The 19,379-nt window shown below is 40.0% G+C and overlaps 1 protein-coding gene across 1 annotated transcript in view; it reads right to left on the bottom strand.

Moving 5' to 3' along the window:
• LOC137412049 (uncharacterized) overlaps positions 1 to 18,752 on the bottom strand; it is a 39,798-nt gene extending 21,046 nt beyond the window's left edge. The window contains exon 1 of the mRNA XM_078781149.1: positions 18,606 to 18,752. Coding sequence (XP_078637275.1) covers positions 18,606 to 18,663 — 58 coding nt within the window. The 5' untranslated portion in view covers positions 18,664 to 18,752. The remainder of the gene's footprint in view (positions 1 to 18,605) is intronic.
• Between the last annotated feature and the right edge of the window lie 627 nt (positions 18,753 to 19,379).

Below are 19,379 nucleotides of genomic sequence, written 5' to 3'. Positions count from 1 at the left end.
TCAAAATGGCGTGGTCTTTGACCAGAAATTCGCCACACCCCACAACACCTGCCTTTTGCCAGGAGGTGTCGGGGTGTGGGAGCTGGTGGCGGAAGAAAGTGCCATATCACGCAGGTGCCAAAAAAAACTGACGACATTGCTGAACTAGCAGAGTGTAAGAGGCTTCCAAAATGCAGCATATCCTTTGACTGATTAATCATTTGGGCCTAACAAGTCAGGAGCCTTTATTGAGGAAGCTCTCAAAATTTTGGATTTGCCGATTTCAAATTGTCCTGCATTTAGTCAATTGAGCTTATCTTAAATAGTCAGATCGCCACTACAGGTGGTGCTGTTCACACTTTCATCAATTAAAATTGGAGATTTTTTTTCCCGTTATACCTACTTCCAGTGGCATTGTCTGCCATAGCTTTTCACTTGTACATAAGTATTAGATCGTTGGTCTGATTGACTCAGAGTAATTTTCCATAAAACCGAGAGTCAACTTGTGCTTGTTACCTCCACCACCGAATGTGGGTGGAGGTTATGTTTTCGCCCCTTTGTTTGTTTACCTGTTTCACGGTGAACAGGATATCTCAAAAAGTTGTGGACGGATTCAGATAAACCTTGGTGGCCAGGTTGGGACAGGTAACACAGACGAATAAATTAGATTTTAGTGAAGATCCGGATAAATATCCGGCTACTAGAATTTTTAAAGCGATTCTTCACCATTGAGAGATAGGGAAAATAACAATATATATATATATAGCATGATATCTCAAAAACTTGTGGACGGATTCGAACGAAAATTGGAGCACAGGTTGGGTATGTGACACGGAATAATTGGTTTGATTTGGGTGAAGATCCTGAAGACGGATCCAGATGCGAGAATTTAAAATTTTGCAATTTTTCACCATTGAGAGATGGGACCAAAATAACTATCTATGCAGGGTGTCCCATAAGTCTGGAACATCATGAAATGAAAAATATCATGAAAAAAACATCAATGAAAAAATCATGAATGACTTATTTTGCCCTGTGGTTCCAGAGGGGGAGTGATGGGGAATAGGAGGAGAGGGGGGGGGGGGGGGAAGGGGGAATACAAGGTGGACACATTGAACACATTCTGCGAATACAAGCTGTCCAGACTTATGGGACACCCTGTATAGAACGGTATTTCAAAAGGTTGTGGACGAGTAATGGTAAAATTAGGTGAACTAGGGCATTGCCCGTACTATATCTATATCTAAAATTATATCCCCCCCCTCTATTTACATGAAATGGTTTGGTCCAAAGCGAACGGCTTCCGGAGTTTGGTAAAGAAATCGCCATCGCGTGCACAAACGCGCAGGAAAGCGAATGAATCGCAAATTCGGTTTTATTAGTTTTAAAACATAGTTTAACGCCAACATAGTTTGCAAACGTGAAATAAATGAATACGCTCTCAAATGTGCCATCCGAGGCAGAGTGTGTCCTCCACGTTCGGCACACGCGATCGTTCGCTGCTCTCTGATTGGTTGAATCGTTTTTTGGACATAGCTCGGTAAGTAATTGTCCGATTAATATGAAACCTTGAAAAGGCACATCCTCGGGTCCCCAGCAATATACCTGGCAAGTTTCAAGTATATCGGACCGGTAGTTGTCGAGAAACAGCGGTCACAGACAAACGTACAGACGTACAGACGTACAAACGTACAGAGATTACTGGAATTATAGATAGATGAGTTCGTTAGGTGACAATAACAAGCCGATTCGATTTTGGTTGAGTTCAGGATCAAGATCTGGCCGATGAGTGGGATACACAACCTAAACTGTTCAGCCTGGCGGTGGTATGCGCTCTACCGAATGCTGTTCTAATTAGCCCGTCCACCACACAGCGGGAGACGGGGTTTGTGTGTGTGTGTGTGTGTGTGTGTGTGTGTGTGTGTGTGTGTGTGTGTGTGTGTGTGTGTGTCCGGGCCGTAAATCTTTTGACCATTTGAGCAATTGTCATCAAGTTTTCAAAGAAACTTTATTATGAAAATATGGAGAATACAAATTAATAATTTGGTCAAAAGGTCAAAGGTTAGCGTCACCTAAAATTATAAATTTTCATCCAATCGACCTGAAATTTCAACGTACCATTTGAGCTGTCATTAAATTTTCAACAAAGCTTTATCAGAATATGAAGAACAATTTAATATTTTGGTCAAAAGGAGGTCAAAGGTCAGCATTACATAAAATCATCAATTTTCATGCAATTGAACTGAAATTTAAAGAATTTGCATATTTCGTCACTGAGTTGGTTCACCAATCAAAAGCTAGAAGCCGATTTGTTTTCTTAGATCAAAAGGTGAAAGGTCAAAGTTTAAAACAATCATCAATTTTCATCCAATTGAAGGTGTGAAAACATTTTGCTACCTCGGAGACATGCTGAATGGAGAAGGTGGATCAAACTCGGCAACGGTTGCTCGAGTGAGATGTGCATGGAAGAAGTTTCGGGAATTGAGTGGCGTGCTGATGATGAGGGGAGTGTCATTGAAGCTGAAGGGAAAGGTGTATGCTGCATGTGTGAGAAGTGTTATGATTTATGGGAGCGAGACATGGGTAATAAACGTAGAGCAGCAACGAAGGCTGGAAAGGGTGGAAATGCGAATGGTTCGACGGATGTGTGGAGTATCGTTGAGAGAGAGGAAGACAAATGATGAATTGCGAAAGATGATGGGAATAGAGCCTGTGATTGATGCTGTGAAGAGGAACAGGTTGAGATGGTTTGGTCATGTGTTGAGGAAGGATGAAAGTGATTGGTTGAGAAGAGTGATGGAAATGAATGTAGAAGGAAGTAGAAGACGGGGAAGACCGAGAAAGACTTGGCTAAAGATGGTGGAAGAAGAAATGCGGGCAAGGGGGTTAACAAGGAGAGATGCAGAAAATAGGGCAAAATGGAGAAGATTGTCATGGGGACCGCAAGGCTAACCCCCGCTCTAGCAGGGAAAATGGCCTTTAAAATGCCTGTTGTGTTGTTGTGTTGACTTAAAATTTCAGCAAGGTTTGCATGTTGTGCCGATGAAGCCTATTCCTTTTGAGATCAAGATCGCCTAAAATCGTCAATTTTTACGGCATAGCTTGTTTGGCAATGCTGTCTAGAACAGCGTTTGTCTGTCCATATGTATGTATGTATGTCCCTCACAAACGTCCATCAATCAGAGCTGAGGATTTTGTCACATGACAAGGTGACAGCGTTTGGTCACCATTACAGTTGCATATTTTACGAAAAGGAAATAAAATAACCTTCTGCAGAACGTTTTGGGGTCCCAGCGGGTGTCGTAAGCTCGGTAAGAGGTTTCAGAAAATCCTCGATACCATGATGATTTTGAAATGCGATCGACACGGACCTTGCTCCAAAATGAGGAAGTGAACAGATGCCAACGGTTCGCTGGTTTGATATCTCAATACAATCGTGATTTAACATTATATTTTGATATATCAATTTGTGATTGGAATGATGAATGATGCTGTTTGAAATGAAAATATAGAGAACGTGCTATCAATTTCTGACGTTCGAGTGAAGGTGGCACAGGAATGTGGAATTTATTGGTTCATAGTTTGCCATTTGCCGTTTTTTGGTTTTTTTTAACCCAAGTCATTCATGAACCGGCTGTCCATGCCTGAAGTCAAAAACATTAATACTTACATTATTTGCTAACTGCTTTCCCCACCGAGGTCATACTATCGTCTTCAACTAAAGTATCAAAGAAGTCTGGCTACGCTGTTGTTAGACTATCTCGTTTGTATATTTTTACCTGTTTTCGTCTTTTTTTTTGTACACTGCACCTTTCCTATGCCATCTCCAGGCATTGCAAATCGTCGTTGCTGGGCACCGAAGGGGGCTCGGCAGTGACGCACGCTGAAAGGGAGTACTCAGTTTTCACTCTGTTGTACACCGCTCCTTTCCTATGCCATCTCCAGGCATTGCAAATCGTCATTGCCGGGCACCAAAGGGGGATCGGCAGTGACGCACGCTGAAAGAGAGTACTCAGTTTTCACTCTGGTTTCTTTCTTTCTTGTTTGTTGTACACCGCTCCTTTCCTATGCCACCTCCAGGCATTGCAAATCGTCATTGCCGGGCACCGAAGGGGGCTCGGCAGTGACGCACGCTGAAAGAGAGTACTCAGTTTTCACTCTGGTTTCTTGTTTGTTTTCTTGTTTGTTTTCTTTCTTGTTTTCTTGGTTGTCCGGGCGATATCTCAGCCATCCTTTGAGCTAGGAAGCTGAAATTTCGGCACAGTAGTGAGCAAGTCCTTTGTCAAATACGGTATTTTTTGTTTTTTGAATAATCAATTAATTGAGGAGTTATTTAATTATTAGCGTTTAATTAAGTACTTATTTAATTAATTAAATTTCATTTCTCTTCTGACCATTATTAACTCAGGCACCTTTTGAGTTAGGAAGCTGATATTTGGACATGCCAATGACCAGGTGATTTGGCTGCAAAGGATATTTTTGATTTATTAATTAATCAATTAATCGATTAATTATTTAATTATTCGATTAATGACAAAAAAATTTTTTTTTTTAAAGTTACAGATTCTGATGAAATAGTGGTAGTTTATGTGTTCTCTGACCAAATTGATTAATAATTTAATTTTTTTATGATTATTATTTATTTATTTTCATTATTAATCATTTATTTATTTTCTTTCTCATTTGGCCAATATCTCAGGCACCTTTTGAGCTGGGAAGCTAATATTTGGACATGAGTGACCAAGTGATGTGGCTATCAAGGATATTTTTGATTTATTGATTAATCATTTCATCTATTAAGTATTTATTGATTAATCGATTAATTATTTATTGAGTAATCAATTAATTATTTAATTTTTTATAAATGACTTATTTAATTAAATTTCTAAAAGATACATCTTCGGATGAAGCACTACTGGTTTAGTTATGCGATTAGCCAATTGATTATGAAAATATTTTGTGATAATCTTTTATTGATTTTAATTATACAATTAATCAATCAATTAGTGTACACCTCTCCCTCCCAATGCAGCCTCAATGAGCTGCACTGCGGTATTGCCGGGCGCCGGAGGCGCCCCGGCAATGCCGCGCTGCAGCATATTTAATTATTTGGCATGGGGCGGTGTACTTTGAATGTATGTGTACTTGTTTGTTTTCTTTCTTGGTTGTCCGGGCGATATCTCAGCCATCCTTTGAGCTAGGAAGCTGAAATTTCGGCACAGTAGTGAGCAAGTCCTTTGTCAAAAACGGTATTTTTTTTTTTTGATGAATCAATAAATTGAGGAGTTATTTAATTATTAGCGATTAATTAAGTACTTATTTAATTAATCAAATTTCCTTTCTCTTCTGACCATTAACTCAGGCACCTTTTGCGTTAGGAAGCTGATATTTGGACATGCCAATGACCAGGTGATTTGGCTGCAAAGGATATTTTTGATTTATTAATTAATCAATTAATCGATTAATTATTTAATTATTTGATTAATGTCAAAAACTTTTTTTTTTTTAAAGTTACAGATTCTGATGAAATAGTGGTAGTTTATGTGTTCTCTGACCAAATTGATTAATAATTTAATTTTTTTATGATTATTATTTATTTATTTTCATTATTAATCATTTATTTATTTTCTTTCTCATTTGGCCAATATCTCAGGCACCTTTTGAGCTGGGAAGCTAATATTTGGACATGAGTGACCAAGTGATGTGGCTATCAAGGATATTTTTGATTTATTGATTAATCATTTCATCTATTAATTATTTATTGATTAATCGATTAATTATTTATTGAGTAATCAATTAATTATTTAATTTTTTATAAATGACTTATTTAATTAAATTTCTAAAAGATACATCTTCGGATGAAGCACTAGTGGTTTAGTTATGCGATTAGCCAATTGATTATGAAAATATTTTGTGATAATCTTTTATTGATTTTAATTATACAATTAATCAATCAATTAGTGTACACCTCTCCCTCCCAATGCAGCCTCAATGAGCTGCACTGCGGTATTGCCGGGCGCCTGAGGCGCCCCGGCAATGCCGCGCTGTAGGATATTTAATTATTTGGCATGGGGGCGGTGTACTTTGAATGTATGTGTACTTGTTTTCTTGGTTGTCCCGGCGATATCTCAGCCATCCTTTGAGCAAGGAAGCTGAAATTTCGGCACAATAGTGAGCAAGTGCTTTGTCAAAAACGGTATTTTTTGTTTTTTGATTAATCAATTAATTGAGGAGTTATTTAATTATTAGCGATTAATTAAGTCCTTATTTAATTAATCAAATTTCCTTTCTCTTCTGACCATTAACTCAGGCACCTTTTGAGTTAGGAAGCTGATATTTGGACATGCCAATGACCAGGTGATTTGACTGCAAAGGCTATTTTTGATTTATTCATGAATCAATTAATCGATTAATTATTTAATTATTCGATTAATGACCAAAAAAATTTTTTTTTTTTTTAGTTACAGAATCTGATGAAATGGTGGTGGTTTATGTGTTCTCACCGAATTGATTAATAATTTAATTTTTTATGATTATTATTTATTTATTTTCATTATTAATCATTTATTTATTTTCTTTCTCATTTGGCCAATATCTCAGGCACCTTTTGAGCTGGGAAGCTAATATTTGGACCTGACAGTGACCAAGTGATGTGGCTATCAAGGATATTTTTGATTTATTGATTAATCATTTAATCGATTACTTATTTATTGATTCATTGATTAATTATTGATTAATCAATTAATTAATTATTTTATTATTAATGACTTATTAATTAAATTCCTAAAAGATACATCTTCGGATGAAGCACGAGTGGTTTAGTTATGCCATTAGTCAATTGATTATGAATGTATTTTGTGATAATCTTTTATTGATTTTCATTATTCAATTAATCAATCAATTAGTGTACACCTCTCCCTCCCAATGCAGCCTCAATGAGCTGCACTGCGGTATTGCCGGGCGCCTGAGGCGCCCCGGCAATGCCGCGCTGTCGGATATTTAATTATTTGGCAAGGGGGCGGTGTACTTTGAATGTATCTGTACTTGTTATTTATTTATTTTTATTATGAATCATTTATTTATTTTCTTTCTCATTTGGCCAATATCTCGGGCACCTTTTGAGCTGGGAAGCTAATATTTGGACATGACAGTGACCAAGTGATGTGGCTATCAAGGATATTTTTGATTTATTGATTAATCATTTATTTTTGATTTATTGATTAATCATTTAATCGATTCATTATTTATTGCTTAATCGATGAATTATTTATTGATTAATCAATTAATTATTTAATTTTTTATTAATGACTTATTTGATTAAATTTCTAAAAGATACATCTTCGGATGAAGCACTAGTGGTTTTGTTATGGTATTAGCCAATTGATTAAGAAAATATTTTGTGATAATCTTTTATTGATTTTAATTATGCAATTAATCAATCAATTAGTGTACACCTCTCCCTCCCAATGCAGCCTCTATGAGCTGCACTGCGGCAATGCCGCGCTGTAGGATATTTAATTATTTGACATGGGGGCGGCGTACTTTGAATGTATGTGTACTTGTTTCTTTTTTTTTGTATACTGAATCGAGGCTCGTGAAAGAGCTAACATTTATTTCACAAACAAATCAACCAGACAAACAAAATATATAAAAAGAGGGAGCGGAAGACAAGATGGGGAGAGAAGGGAAAGCACACAAACACAACATTTGAGGGCAGGGAGAGGGTTTGGGGGGAGGAGGCGTGGGAAGGGGAGGGTGGGGGGGTTGGGAGAAGTATAAAACACAAGGACACCAAGGACTTCCAGGACAGAAGTTGGTATTTCAAAAAAGTGGATTTTGGGGTGAAATTAGCAGGGGTAGAAAGATCATGGTTTTGGATGGGGGAAGATAAGAGATGGTGGTGAACAGCTGTTTTAAAGACCTGGAGGGTGGAGTGGGATTGAAGAGAGTGAGGGAGTTTGTTCCAGAAGCGGGAGAAAAGAGGCATGAAGGAGTGAAGGTGAGCAGAGAGTCTTGATTTTGGCAGTTTAACCATAAGAGGGTTGCAGGCAGATCTTGTGCGACCTGTAGGAATATTTGGGGGACAGAGCCCAGAGAGAGCTGGGGAGGCAAGGCCAGAGAGGAGTCGGTAGAAGACGGAAAGACCACCAACCTGCCTGCAGTGAGTGAGTGAAAGGCCCTTGGAGTTAGCTTCATCGCGGGAGATTCCAATGATTCTGAACGCTTTGGTTTCAGCAGCGTGAAGACGAGCTAGGTGTGAGGCAGGAGCACCAGCCCAGAGGGGAGAGCAGTATTCCATTGAGCTGCGGATGAAAGCCTTGTATGTGGTGAGGAGCTCAGGTGTGCCAAGGAAGGACTTCGCACGACGGAGGATGCCCAGTTGGCGACTGGCTGTGGAGGCCAGCTTGGAAATGTGGTTTTCCCAGGAAAGATCATGGCAGATAGTGAGACCCAAAAGCTTGAGTGACAGAACTTCTTGGAGAGGATTATTCAGAAAGTGGATGGGAGGGTTGTCCAGTCGGTCTTTTCGGAGAGACATCGTAAGAGTGTGAGATTTGTCAGGATTGAAAGACATGTTCCACTTGTTTGCCCAGTCTGTGATTTTGTCCAGGTCTTCAGAGAGTGAGGAGGCTGCAGACTGCCGATCTGAGGGATGAGGAATGGAGCGACAGAGAGTAGAGTCATCAGCAAAGAGATAGAGAGGATTTTCAAGAGTCAGAGAGATCATTGATGAAGACCAGAAAAAGACTTGTTTAGCATATGGAAGAAGAAGTGTGAATACAAAGCGGACGCAGATGGGCTTTGCATTCCCAAATGCTTTCTAGCTTCAAGTTGTTTTCCTTCATATAATTTTTATATATTCTCAAAATGGTGTGTTAATGTGGATCTCCTCTATTCACTTACATCTGCAAATAAATTTGAAAAATATCCGTTCATGGGGAGCGTGATGTGGTCACTTGGGTAAAACCTCCATGAGATCAGACTTTGCTGAATTACTGAAAGAGATTGCTAAGATGTGGGGGCTGGGGGGGATATATGGAACGACAGGGAAACTGATCATAAGCAAACTGTCATGTTTGTGTTCACGCCATTTTGACCGTGATCAGATCATGCCTGATGGACACGACATCGGTGATCCAAAGTATTTTGCTTTTGACAGGGGGACAGTGTTTAGTCACCATTACAGTTGCATATTTTACGAAATGGAAATATAATAACATTCTGCGGTACGTTTTGGGGTGCCAACGGGTGTCGTCAGGTCGGTCGGAGGTTTCAGAAATTGGGGGAAAAAACCTGTGATTCAATGCAGCAATGTAGTTATCATCAAACGGTGCATGGCCGCCGGTAGTACAACTCCACAGCCGCTACTCTCGGCAGCTCTACCTCCGGTAACTCACAACCGCCCTTTGGGCTACAAACCGGTGAATAGCAGCGAACTTGACAAGTGGAACTTATGAACCGAGGTGTTCAGGCCTTGCGACTTGGAGCGCTGAGGCTCGATGTCGGCAGCACGATCACAACAGATTCATCACAATGTTCTTTAAATAAATTAATGGTAAGTACATTAATTGCCTAATGATTGAAAAGGAATAAATTAAGACGAAGAGTAAATTAACTTAAAAAAACAAAAAAAAAACAGGCGAAAATGTTAAAACACCTACAATAGAAACATACTGTATCATCTAAACTTACTAAATCCTAAATTTTCACAATAAATAATAATAATAATAATAATAATAATAATAATAATAAGTACAGATACATTCAAAGTACACCGCCCCCATGCCAAATAATTAAATATCCTACAGCACGGCATTGCCGGGGCGCCTCCGGCGCCCGGCAATACCGCAATGCAACTCATTGAGGCTGCATTGGGAGGGAGAGGTGTACACTAATTGATTGATTAATTGTATATTTAAAATCAATAAAAGATTATCACAAAATATTTTCATAATCAATTGGCTAATAGCATAACTAAACCACTAGTGCTTCATCCGAAGATGTATCTTTTAGAAATTTAATTAAATAAGTCATTAATAAAAAATTAAATGATTGATTACTCAATAAATAATTAATCGATTAATCAAAAAATAATTAATCGATTAAATGATTAATCAATAAATCAAAAAAATCCTTGATAGCCACATCACTTGGTCACTGTCATGTCCAAATATTAGCTTCCCAGCTCAAAAGGTGCCTGAGATATTGGCCAAATGAGAAAGAAAATAAATAAATGATTAATAATGAAAATAAATAAATAATAATCATTAAAAAATTAAATTATCAATCAATTCGGTCACAGAACACATAAACCACCACCATTTTATCAGAATCTGTAACTGAAATTTTTTTTTTTAAAGTAATTAATGGAATAATTAAATAATTAATCGATTAATTGATTAATCAATAAATCAAAAATATCCTTGACAGCCACATCACCTGGTCACTCATGTCCAAATATTAGCTTCCGAGCTCAAAAGGTGCCTGAGATATTGGCCAAATGAGAAAGAAAATAAATAAATGATTAATAATGAAAATAAATAAATAATAATCATAAAAAAATTAAATTATTAATCAATTTGGTCAGAGAACACATAAACTACCACTATTTCATCAGAATCTGTAACTTAAAAAAAAAAAATTTTTTTGTCATTAATCGAATAATTAAATAATTCATCGATTAATTGATTAATTAATAAATCAAAAATATCCTTTGCAGCCCAATCACCTGGTCATTGGCATGTCCAAATGTCAGCTTCCTAACTCAAAAGGTGCCTGAGTTAATGGTCAGAAGAGAAAGGAAATTTGATTAATTAAATAAGTACTTAATTAATCGCTAATAATTAAATAACTCCTCAATTTATTGATTAATAAAAAAAAAAAAAAACGTTTTTGACAAAGGACTTGCTCACTATTGTGCCGAAATTTCAGCTTCCTAGCTCAAAGGATGGCTGAGATATCGCCCGGACAAACAAACAAGAAAGAAAACAAGAAAACAAACAAACAAACAACCAGAGTGAAAACTGAGTACTCTCTTTCAGCGTGCGTCACTGCCGAGCCCCCTTCGGTGCCCGGCAATGACGATTTGCAATGCCTGGAGATGGCATAGGAAAGGAGCGGTGTACAACAAGAAACCAGAGTGAAAACTGAGTACTCTCTTTCAGCGTGCGTCACTGCCGAGCCCCCTTTGGTGCCCGGCAATGACGATTTGCAATGCCTGGAGATGGCATAGGAAAGGAGCGGTGTACAACAAGTACAGATACATTCAAAGTACACCGCCCCATGCCAAATAATTAAATATGCTGCAGCGCGGCATTGCCGGGGCGCCTACAGCGCCCGGCAATACCGCAGTGCAGCTCTTAGAGACTGCATTGGGAGGGAGAGGTGTACAATTAATCGATTGATTAATTGTATAATTAAAATCAATAAAAGATTATCACAAAATATTTTCTTAATCAATTGGCTAATAGCATAACTAAACCACTCGTGCTTCATCCGAAGATGTATCTTTTAGAAATTGAATTAAATAAGTCATGAATAAAAAATTAAATAATTAATTGATTAATCAATAAATAATTAATCGATTAATCAATAAATAATTAATCGATTAGTTGATTAATCAATAAATCGAAAATATCCTTGATAGCCACATCACTTGGTCACTCATGTCCAAATATTAGCTTCCGAGCTCAAAAGGTGCCTGAGATATTGGCCAAATGAGAAAGAAAATAAATAAATGATTAATAATGAAAATAAATAAATAATAATCATTAAAAAATTAATTTATTGATCAATTCGGTCATAGAACACATAAACCATCACTATTTCATCAGAATCTGTAAGTAGAAAAAAAAAAATTTTTTTGTCATTAATGGAATAATTAAATAATTAATCGATTAATTGATTAATTGATTCATTAATAAATCAAAAATAGCCTTTGCAGCCAAATCACCTGGTCATTGGCATGTCCAAATATCAGCTTCCTAACTCAAAAGGTGCCTGAGTTAATGGTCAGAAGAGAAATGAAATTTAATTCATTAAATAAGTACTTAATTAATCGCTAATAATTAAATAACTCCTTAATTAATTGATAATTCAAAAAACAAAAATACCGTTTTTGACAAAGGACTTGTTCACTACTGTGCTGAAATTTCAGCTTCCTAGCTCAAAGGATGGCTGAGATATCGTCCGGACAAACAAACAAGAAAGCAAGAAAGAAAGCAAGAAAACAAACAAACAACCAGAGTGAAAACTGAGTACTCTCTTTCAGCGTGCGTCACTGCCGAGCCCCCTTTTGTGCCCGGCAATGACGTTTTGCAATGCCTGGAGATGGCATAGGAAAGGTGCGGTGTACAATAACAAGAAAGAGCAATCAGAGATTGTAGACCCACGCCAGGATGTGTTTTGGTGGTTTTTAAGGCTTTTGTGTTAAAAAAAATAAATGGCGGCCGAACCACGTGACCGATGACGTAATCATTATGTTTTTTTTCTCCACCAATTTATTCCGAGATGACGCTCAATAAATTTCATCTTGATTGGATGAAGTTTTGTACTTGTCGAATTATGACATCATCATTGACGCACCTATGACATCATCATTAACATATGTTATTCCCCATGTCGAGTTCTTTACGATGAGCCAAGTCTCAATTTTTTCTATGCAGCGCTTTTGGAGATATGGAGGTGCAAAGTTTTTCGGTTTTTCCAAGATGGCGCCCATACCACGTGACATATGACGTCATAATTAGAATTTTAAAAAACTCTCCAGGTGGAGGTGCACCTTTGGTGAAAATGTCCTGTCAATCGGACCAACGGTTGCAGAGAAAATCATATTTATTCTATGCGGACAAACAAACAAACAGACAGACAAACAGATTCAAATGCCCTCTCCACTGGTGAGAGTAATAATAATGTATCTGTTGTCTGTACATCTTTAGTCTAGTTATGGTAAAAAAAATCTTTCATCAAACAATCAAATGTCATCATTTTCTCTGCCAAGGAACTCTGACCTACCCTGTCAGTTCAGATTCTTTGAAAGTCAGTCACTCTTACATGTTGATAGTTTGCACTAGGGTTGGGCAAAAAAACTCGATTACCCGGTTAAAATCGATGCCTCCCATCGGAACCGGAAATTGAACCGTAACTTCTACCTACAGAGCCGATTACCCGCCTATAACGGTTTCAAGTCTCCGAAGTCGATTCCTACTCTGCCTCTTCTTTGTCCATCGAGAATCCATTGGTTGATTCAGCAAATTATGTTAAAAGGAAGTGTCTTTCAAAGTGACTAGTGAGGAAGAAGACAACCGGAAGTGTTCTTCTTCTTCTGTTTCTTTACCCTCAAATACGTTATTTTCCCCTTGCCTTTCTACCGCCCCGGTCTCCCTGCCCACTTGTGCAGCAAACACGTTGCTCTCAATGGAAGCTTCTCCTTTCATAGTGGAGACTGGACTTTTCCAAGGCAGAATATTGGGTCTAATATTTTTCCTCATCCACATAAACAAGCTGTCTGATTCTTTGAAAACCCCTCGCCCTCCTTACAGTTGACGATTCATTTTGCCATATAGTACCCCCAACCCACTGAGTCATGTACCAGCTGCATCGGTCTTTGCCGATCAGGAATTTATTGGATGCTGGTATGGTTAAACGAGCATGCCTTTCCATCCTATCAAATCTCACAGTCTCTCCCCGTCACTCGGAAAGGATTGTCAAACTAATACAACTATTTCCATGGTCATTCACTAGAAAAGGTGGAGTTTCTTGAACTCCTAAGTTTCACCAACAGCCATGACATCTCCTGGGCTAACGACATGTCAAAGCTGGCCTGCAAAGTCAGACACAGACTGGGCATCCTCCATCGTTCTGTCATTCCTTGAAAAGAATCGGAGATACCTGCAGCCTACAAGGCCTTTTTATACACCCAATGGAATGCTGCTCTCCTCCATGGGCTGACGTCTCCGCATCACATCGGTCTTTCCTGAATTCTGTGGAGTCTACAGCTCAACATTATTGGCATCTCCCACGATGAAGCAGAGCAAGGCCTGTTGCAGACAGATTGATGACATCTCTGTTTTTTAAGCAACACTCTTCTGCTCTTGTTCCCCGTGCTCCTTCAACGATTCGCCCCTTCCCATTTTGTCTTCCAGGATGCACACATCTATCTATAATCTATCTATAATTCCAGCAATCTCTGTGTGTCTGTCTGTGTGTCTGTGACCGCTGTTTCTCGACAACTACCGGTCCGATATACTTGAAACTTGCCAGGTATATTGCTGGGGACCCGAGGATGTGCCTTTTCAAGGTTTGAAATTAATCGGACAAGTACTTACCGAGCTATGGCGATTTAGCCGTTCGCCGTTCGCTTTGCCGTTGCGAATGGACCAAACCATTCATGTAAATAGAGGGGGGGGGGGTTCTGTGGTCGTTCGCTTTGGCTTTGCGAATGGACCAAACCATTCATGTAAATAGAGGGGGGGGGTTCTGTGGTCGTTCGCTTTGGCTTTGCGAATGGACCAAACCATTCATGTAAATAGAGGGGGGGGTTCTGTGGTCGTTGCGAATGGACCAAACCATTCACATCGAATCATCGAATCACATCGAATGGACCAAACCGTTCGCTTTGGACCAAACCATTGCATGTAAATAGAGGGGGGGGGGTTCTGTGGTCGTTGCGAATGGACCAAACCATTTCATGTAAATAGAGGGGGGGGGGGGGGATATAATTTTAGATATATATATAGTACGGGCATTGGCAAGGAACGGGCACCCACGTACGGGCAATGCCCTAGTTCCAGTAATCTCTGTACGTCTGTACGTTTGTACGTCTGTTTGTCTGTGACCGCTGTTTCTCGACAACCACGGGTCCGATATACTTTTAACTTGCCAGGTATATTGCTGGGGACCCGAGGATGTGCCTTTTCAAGGTTTCATATTAATCGGACAATTACTTACCGAGCTATGTCCAAAAAACGATTCAACCAATCAGAGAGCAGCGAACTAGCGCGTGTGCCGAACGTGGCGGACACACTCTGCCTCGGATGGCACATTTGAGAGCGTATTCATTTATTTCACGTTTGCAAACTATGTTGGCGTTAAACTATGTTTTAAAACTAATAAAACCGAATTTGCGATTCATTCGCTTTCCTGCGCGTTTGTGCACGCGATGGCGATTTCTTTACCAAACTCCGGAAGCCGTTCGCTTTGGACCAAACCATTGCATGTAAATAGAGGGGGGGGATTGTCACCGTACTCGCAAGCCGTTCGCTTTGGACCAAACCATTTCATGTAAATAGAGGGGGGGGATATAATTTTAGATATAGATATAGTACGGGCAATGCCATAGTCTATCTATAATTCCAGTAATCTCTGTGTGTTTGTTTGTACGTTTGTTTGTCTGTGACCGCTGTTTCTCGACAACCACGGGTCCGATATACTTTAAACTTGCCAGGTATATTGCTGGGGACCCGAGGATGTGCCTTTTCAAGGTTTCATATTAATCGGACAATTACTTACCGAGCTATGTCCAAAAAACGATTCAACCAATCAGAGAGCAGCGAGCTATCGCGTGTGCCGAACGTGGCGGACACACTCTGCCTCGGATGGCACATTTGAGAGCGTATTCATTTATTTCACGTTTGCAAACTATGTTGGCGCTATGTTGGCGTTAAACTATGTTTTAAAACTAATAAAAACCCCGGGGGGATTGTCACTGTACTCGCAAGCCGTTCGCCGTTCGCTTTGGCGTTGCGAATGGACCAAAACATTTCATGCACCAAACCATTTCATGTAAAGCGTTCGCCGTTCGCTTTGGCGTTGCGAATGGACCAAAACATTTCATGGACCAAACCATTTCATGTAAATAGAGGGGGGGATATAATTTTAGATATAGATATAGTACGGGCATGCCCTAGTAATAATAATAACAATAGTAATAATAATAATAAGTTCCCTTACAAGGAAATTCATCACAAGAGGAGGCCATTCATCTCACCGAGCCTGCGCATCGAGGTTGCCAAAGCCATTCTTCTCGTAACCCTCTTAAGATAACCTTCCAAAATCCTTGCTTGCTCTTCACCTCTACTACTTTGTTCCGCATTTCTTTCACCTGTGAAATGACCCCCTGAGTCAATGCAATCCCACTATTGCCTTCAGGGATTCAAGATGGCGGAACACCGTCATTTCATATCATGGTCTGTCCCTACCCATAATCCATTGTACCCCCCACAAATCCCTCCCGGAAGCCTGGTGTTGGCTTAACGGTTAATTTGGCTGGCTTGAGATCTTACGGTCATGAGTTTGAGCTCCTTTTGATGAAAGGATTTGAATTTGAATAAATTTCGTTGAACATTTGATTAAAGGAAACCTTTCTATCCTCCATCCCTTTGCTCAAGGCCGAGTAATAAATAGTAATACATGCATGCCACTGAAGTCGCAAGGTTTTGGCACCTCGATGTAAGTGATGGCAAATGGTCGTTTAAGGAAATCATAGGTTTCCCGTGAGGAACAAACGACTACTTGTGTACCATAAACCAAACACACATGATTCATTGGGTAAGCACAAGGAATGTGAAGCTCTTGTCAATGTGTTGTTACATTCACTTTAACGAAGAGATTTCCCTCAAATTCATGTTATTGAGTTCATCTCCTGAACACCCACCCAAGGATTGACTGAACGTATGCTCGTCCTATACTCTACTAGGATATATGGTGTTGGCTAAACGGTTAAGATGGCTGGCTTGAGATCTTAAAAGGGAACCCAAACGCTCAGACCACCTCACGTTAATATATCCCTTGACACCCTACAAAATAGATATGATGTGTCTTATTCCGATTTATAAAGTGAATAATTTATAGTGAGTAATTTTGCATGAAAAGTCTAAATCTTCTTCTTCTTCTTATTCACATGAGCCATGATATCACCTAGTGACCGCCACTTCCGTTTTGTTTACGGATAACATCAACAAACGATTGAACTGAAACAGCAACTGAAAAAAATAACTGAAATTTTCGAATTTCTACAAATATGGCGGGTCAATATGTCCTCGGTGGTTGTAGCAATGTAAACTGAGATGGTTTCATGCTACACCAATGGCCAAAAGATCCAATGGTTGCCAGAAATTGGACGAGGTTTGGCCAAAATACCCGAGTGTGGATGGAGCCTACAAAATGGTCGGCTTCCTGCTCAGAACCTTTTCAGAGAACTGTTATGAAACAACAAAGATGGCGATATCTTGTGGTTATTTAACATGAATGAGAGAAGATGCCATTCCCACGATTAAGCGGAAGAATCAGCCATCGCACGAACCTGTAACACCTTCTCTGCCGAGCTACCAGCATATGGACACGGGCGATTTGATTGGAGAATCGAACACCTGTGTTGGTCTGCCGGCAACCTAACTCACCTCCCTGGATATGCTGCCTAACATCGCCGCCACCTTGCTTCTGAAGAGCTCAAAAACCTAGAAGCCATTGTCTCGGACACCATTACGTCAACTCCGATATCCCATAAATTACCACCCAAGGAAGATTCAAATTCAGTAAGATCAGCATTCAAGAAAAGAGAATGAGAGGTATATCTGAAAAGTCTGTGTTGGCATGCGTACATGCGTGTGTCGATTACTTTCGTGTGCAGACATACATAGGAGGAAAACCTTGCACTGCAATATATAATGACGATATCTCCACAAATGATGCAGGAAATACAATCGAGCAGCATTTACATATACCCTGATGCCCAGTTTGGAGGTATGACTTTTACACACATTCCTCCGAAAGTGTTTCTATCACTAATCTTGTCTCCAATAGCTTCTTCAAACTCCCACTGATCAGTTTCAGCATGCATCCCACTGATCCGATAACCTTCAGAGTTGCTAATGATGGAGGAATTGGTATCGGAATCCAAGCTCGGAGTACACTGTTTCTCTATGGAAGTCACCTTTTGGATCGATGTGAGATCACGATGTGACGTCACTGGTGAAATCGAAAATCGACATTCTAGGGCTATTTTCAACACTTGGTGATTGGCAAAAAAAATTCAAATAAAAAAAAAACGTTCAGATTAGACCGCGGTTAATGATTTTTAATTGTTTTTAGGAAAAAAAATTGCGTTTGGGTTCCCTTTAGGGTCCTGAGTTCGGAACCCGGTGATCGTTGACTTAACACCAGGTGGGTTGACTCGGCCTGTCATCCTTCATGAGTACCAGCTTACTCGGGTAATAGGGGCACTGCATCAATGGCACAGCGGCACTTCCACAAATGATGCAACCAGCAGCCACAGGATGCATTCGAAACAACAACTGTGGTAGCATCTTAACCATCTCCAAAGATGTAGTAGTGTATAAAAAGTTTGTAACAGTGTTATTACCTGTATCTGTTGACCTGTAGGCCATGATCAGGTGTATGGTCCACCTCTCAAGTCGAACAAACTTACTCAATCTGACCAACAATTACGAGAAAAGCAAGAATCCTCAATTATAAAGAACACGCATTTCCAAAAGGACCTTGCTGAAGCGGTACACCAGTAAAACGTCAAACTGAAACTCGACAACAAACATTCCCGGACCCCGGTATAGGTGTGGACACGAACTCGGAGCACGGTGAGCGAGGACACGGACGTAACGACGACGTACCTGCGCCTCGAGCGAGCCACGTCGCCTGCAGAGTGAAACAAAGTACCACGGCAATCATCGCCACTCAAACGACCTCGTCCCCACGTTGCTGGGGGGTATCCCCTGCAGTACGGTGCCTCAAGCCCGGAGATGTACTCACGCCGACTAACGGATCGGACGTGACAGCCTGTGACGCCAGAGCCTTTCCTTCCCTGCATTGTGTCCCGTTAATGACATGAACGGTGTGCCGGCGCGAAATGAAAATAAATACATTCACGTCCCACCAGGAACTTCACTTTTTGAACATGAAGCGAGCACCTCGAAAAGTACCGTAAACTTACCCTTCTGCAGCAGTAATCTGGCCTTATAAGGATGGTGCTCAGGTAACTAACACGACAGGTACTCCTCGGGTAAGCATGAAAGGATTGCCTGTTCTTGGGCTAGGTGTCATTCTATAACTACAAGTATAATGTTGATTCGCAAATTTCCTGCGAACCTACAACGGGGCATCTATTTATTACGTATGCAAATATGGGGGACTTCTTTACAATGTGGCAAAAATTGCGCATACTTAACCCCCTCCTTCCACCACCACCACCACCACAACAACAACAACAACAACAACAACAAGCACCACCACCACCGCCGCACGTCCACCACACTTTATGCTCCACCTATTCCCTTTACAGTTTACTCCCCTCACTCTTACCAAGCTTCTTGTTCCTCATTACCTACATCTCCACAGCTTTTACATTTTCCCAAGTTAATTCCCCCCGTCCACTCCCACTCCCGCAC

This window comes from Myxine glutinosa, chromosome 7 (assembly GCF_964187855.1).
Source record: "Myxine glutinosa chromosome 7, kmMyxGlut1.1, whole genome shotgun sequence".
Taxonomy (NCBI): Eukaryota; Metazoa; Chordata; class Myxini; order Myxiniformes; family Myxinidae; genus Myxine; species Myxine glutinosa.
This window is presented reverse-complemented; position numbering and strand designations above follow the sequence as displayed.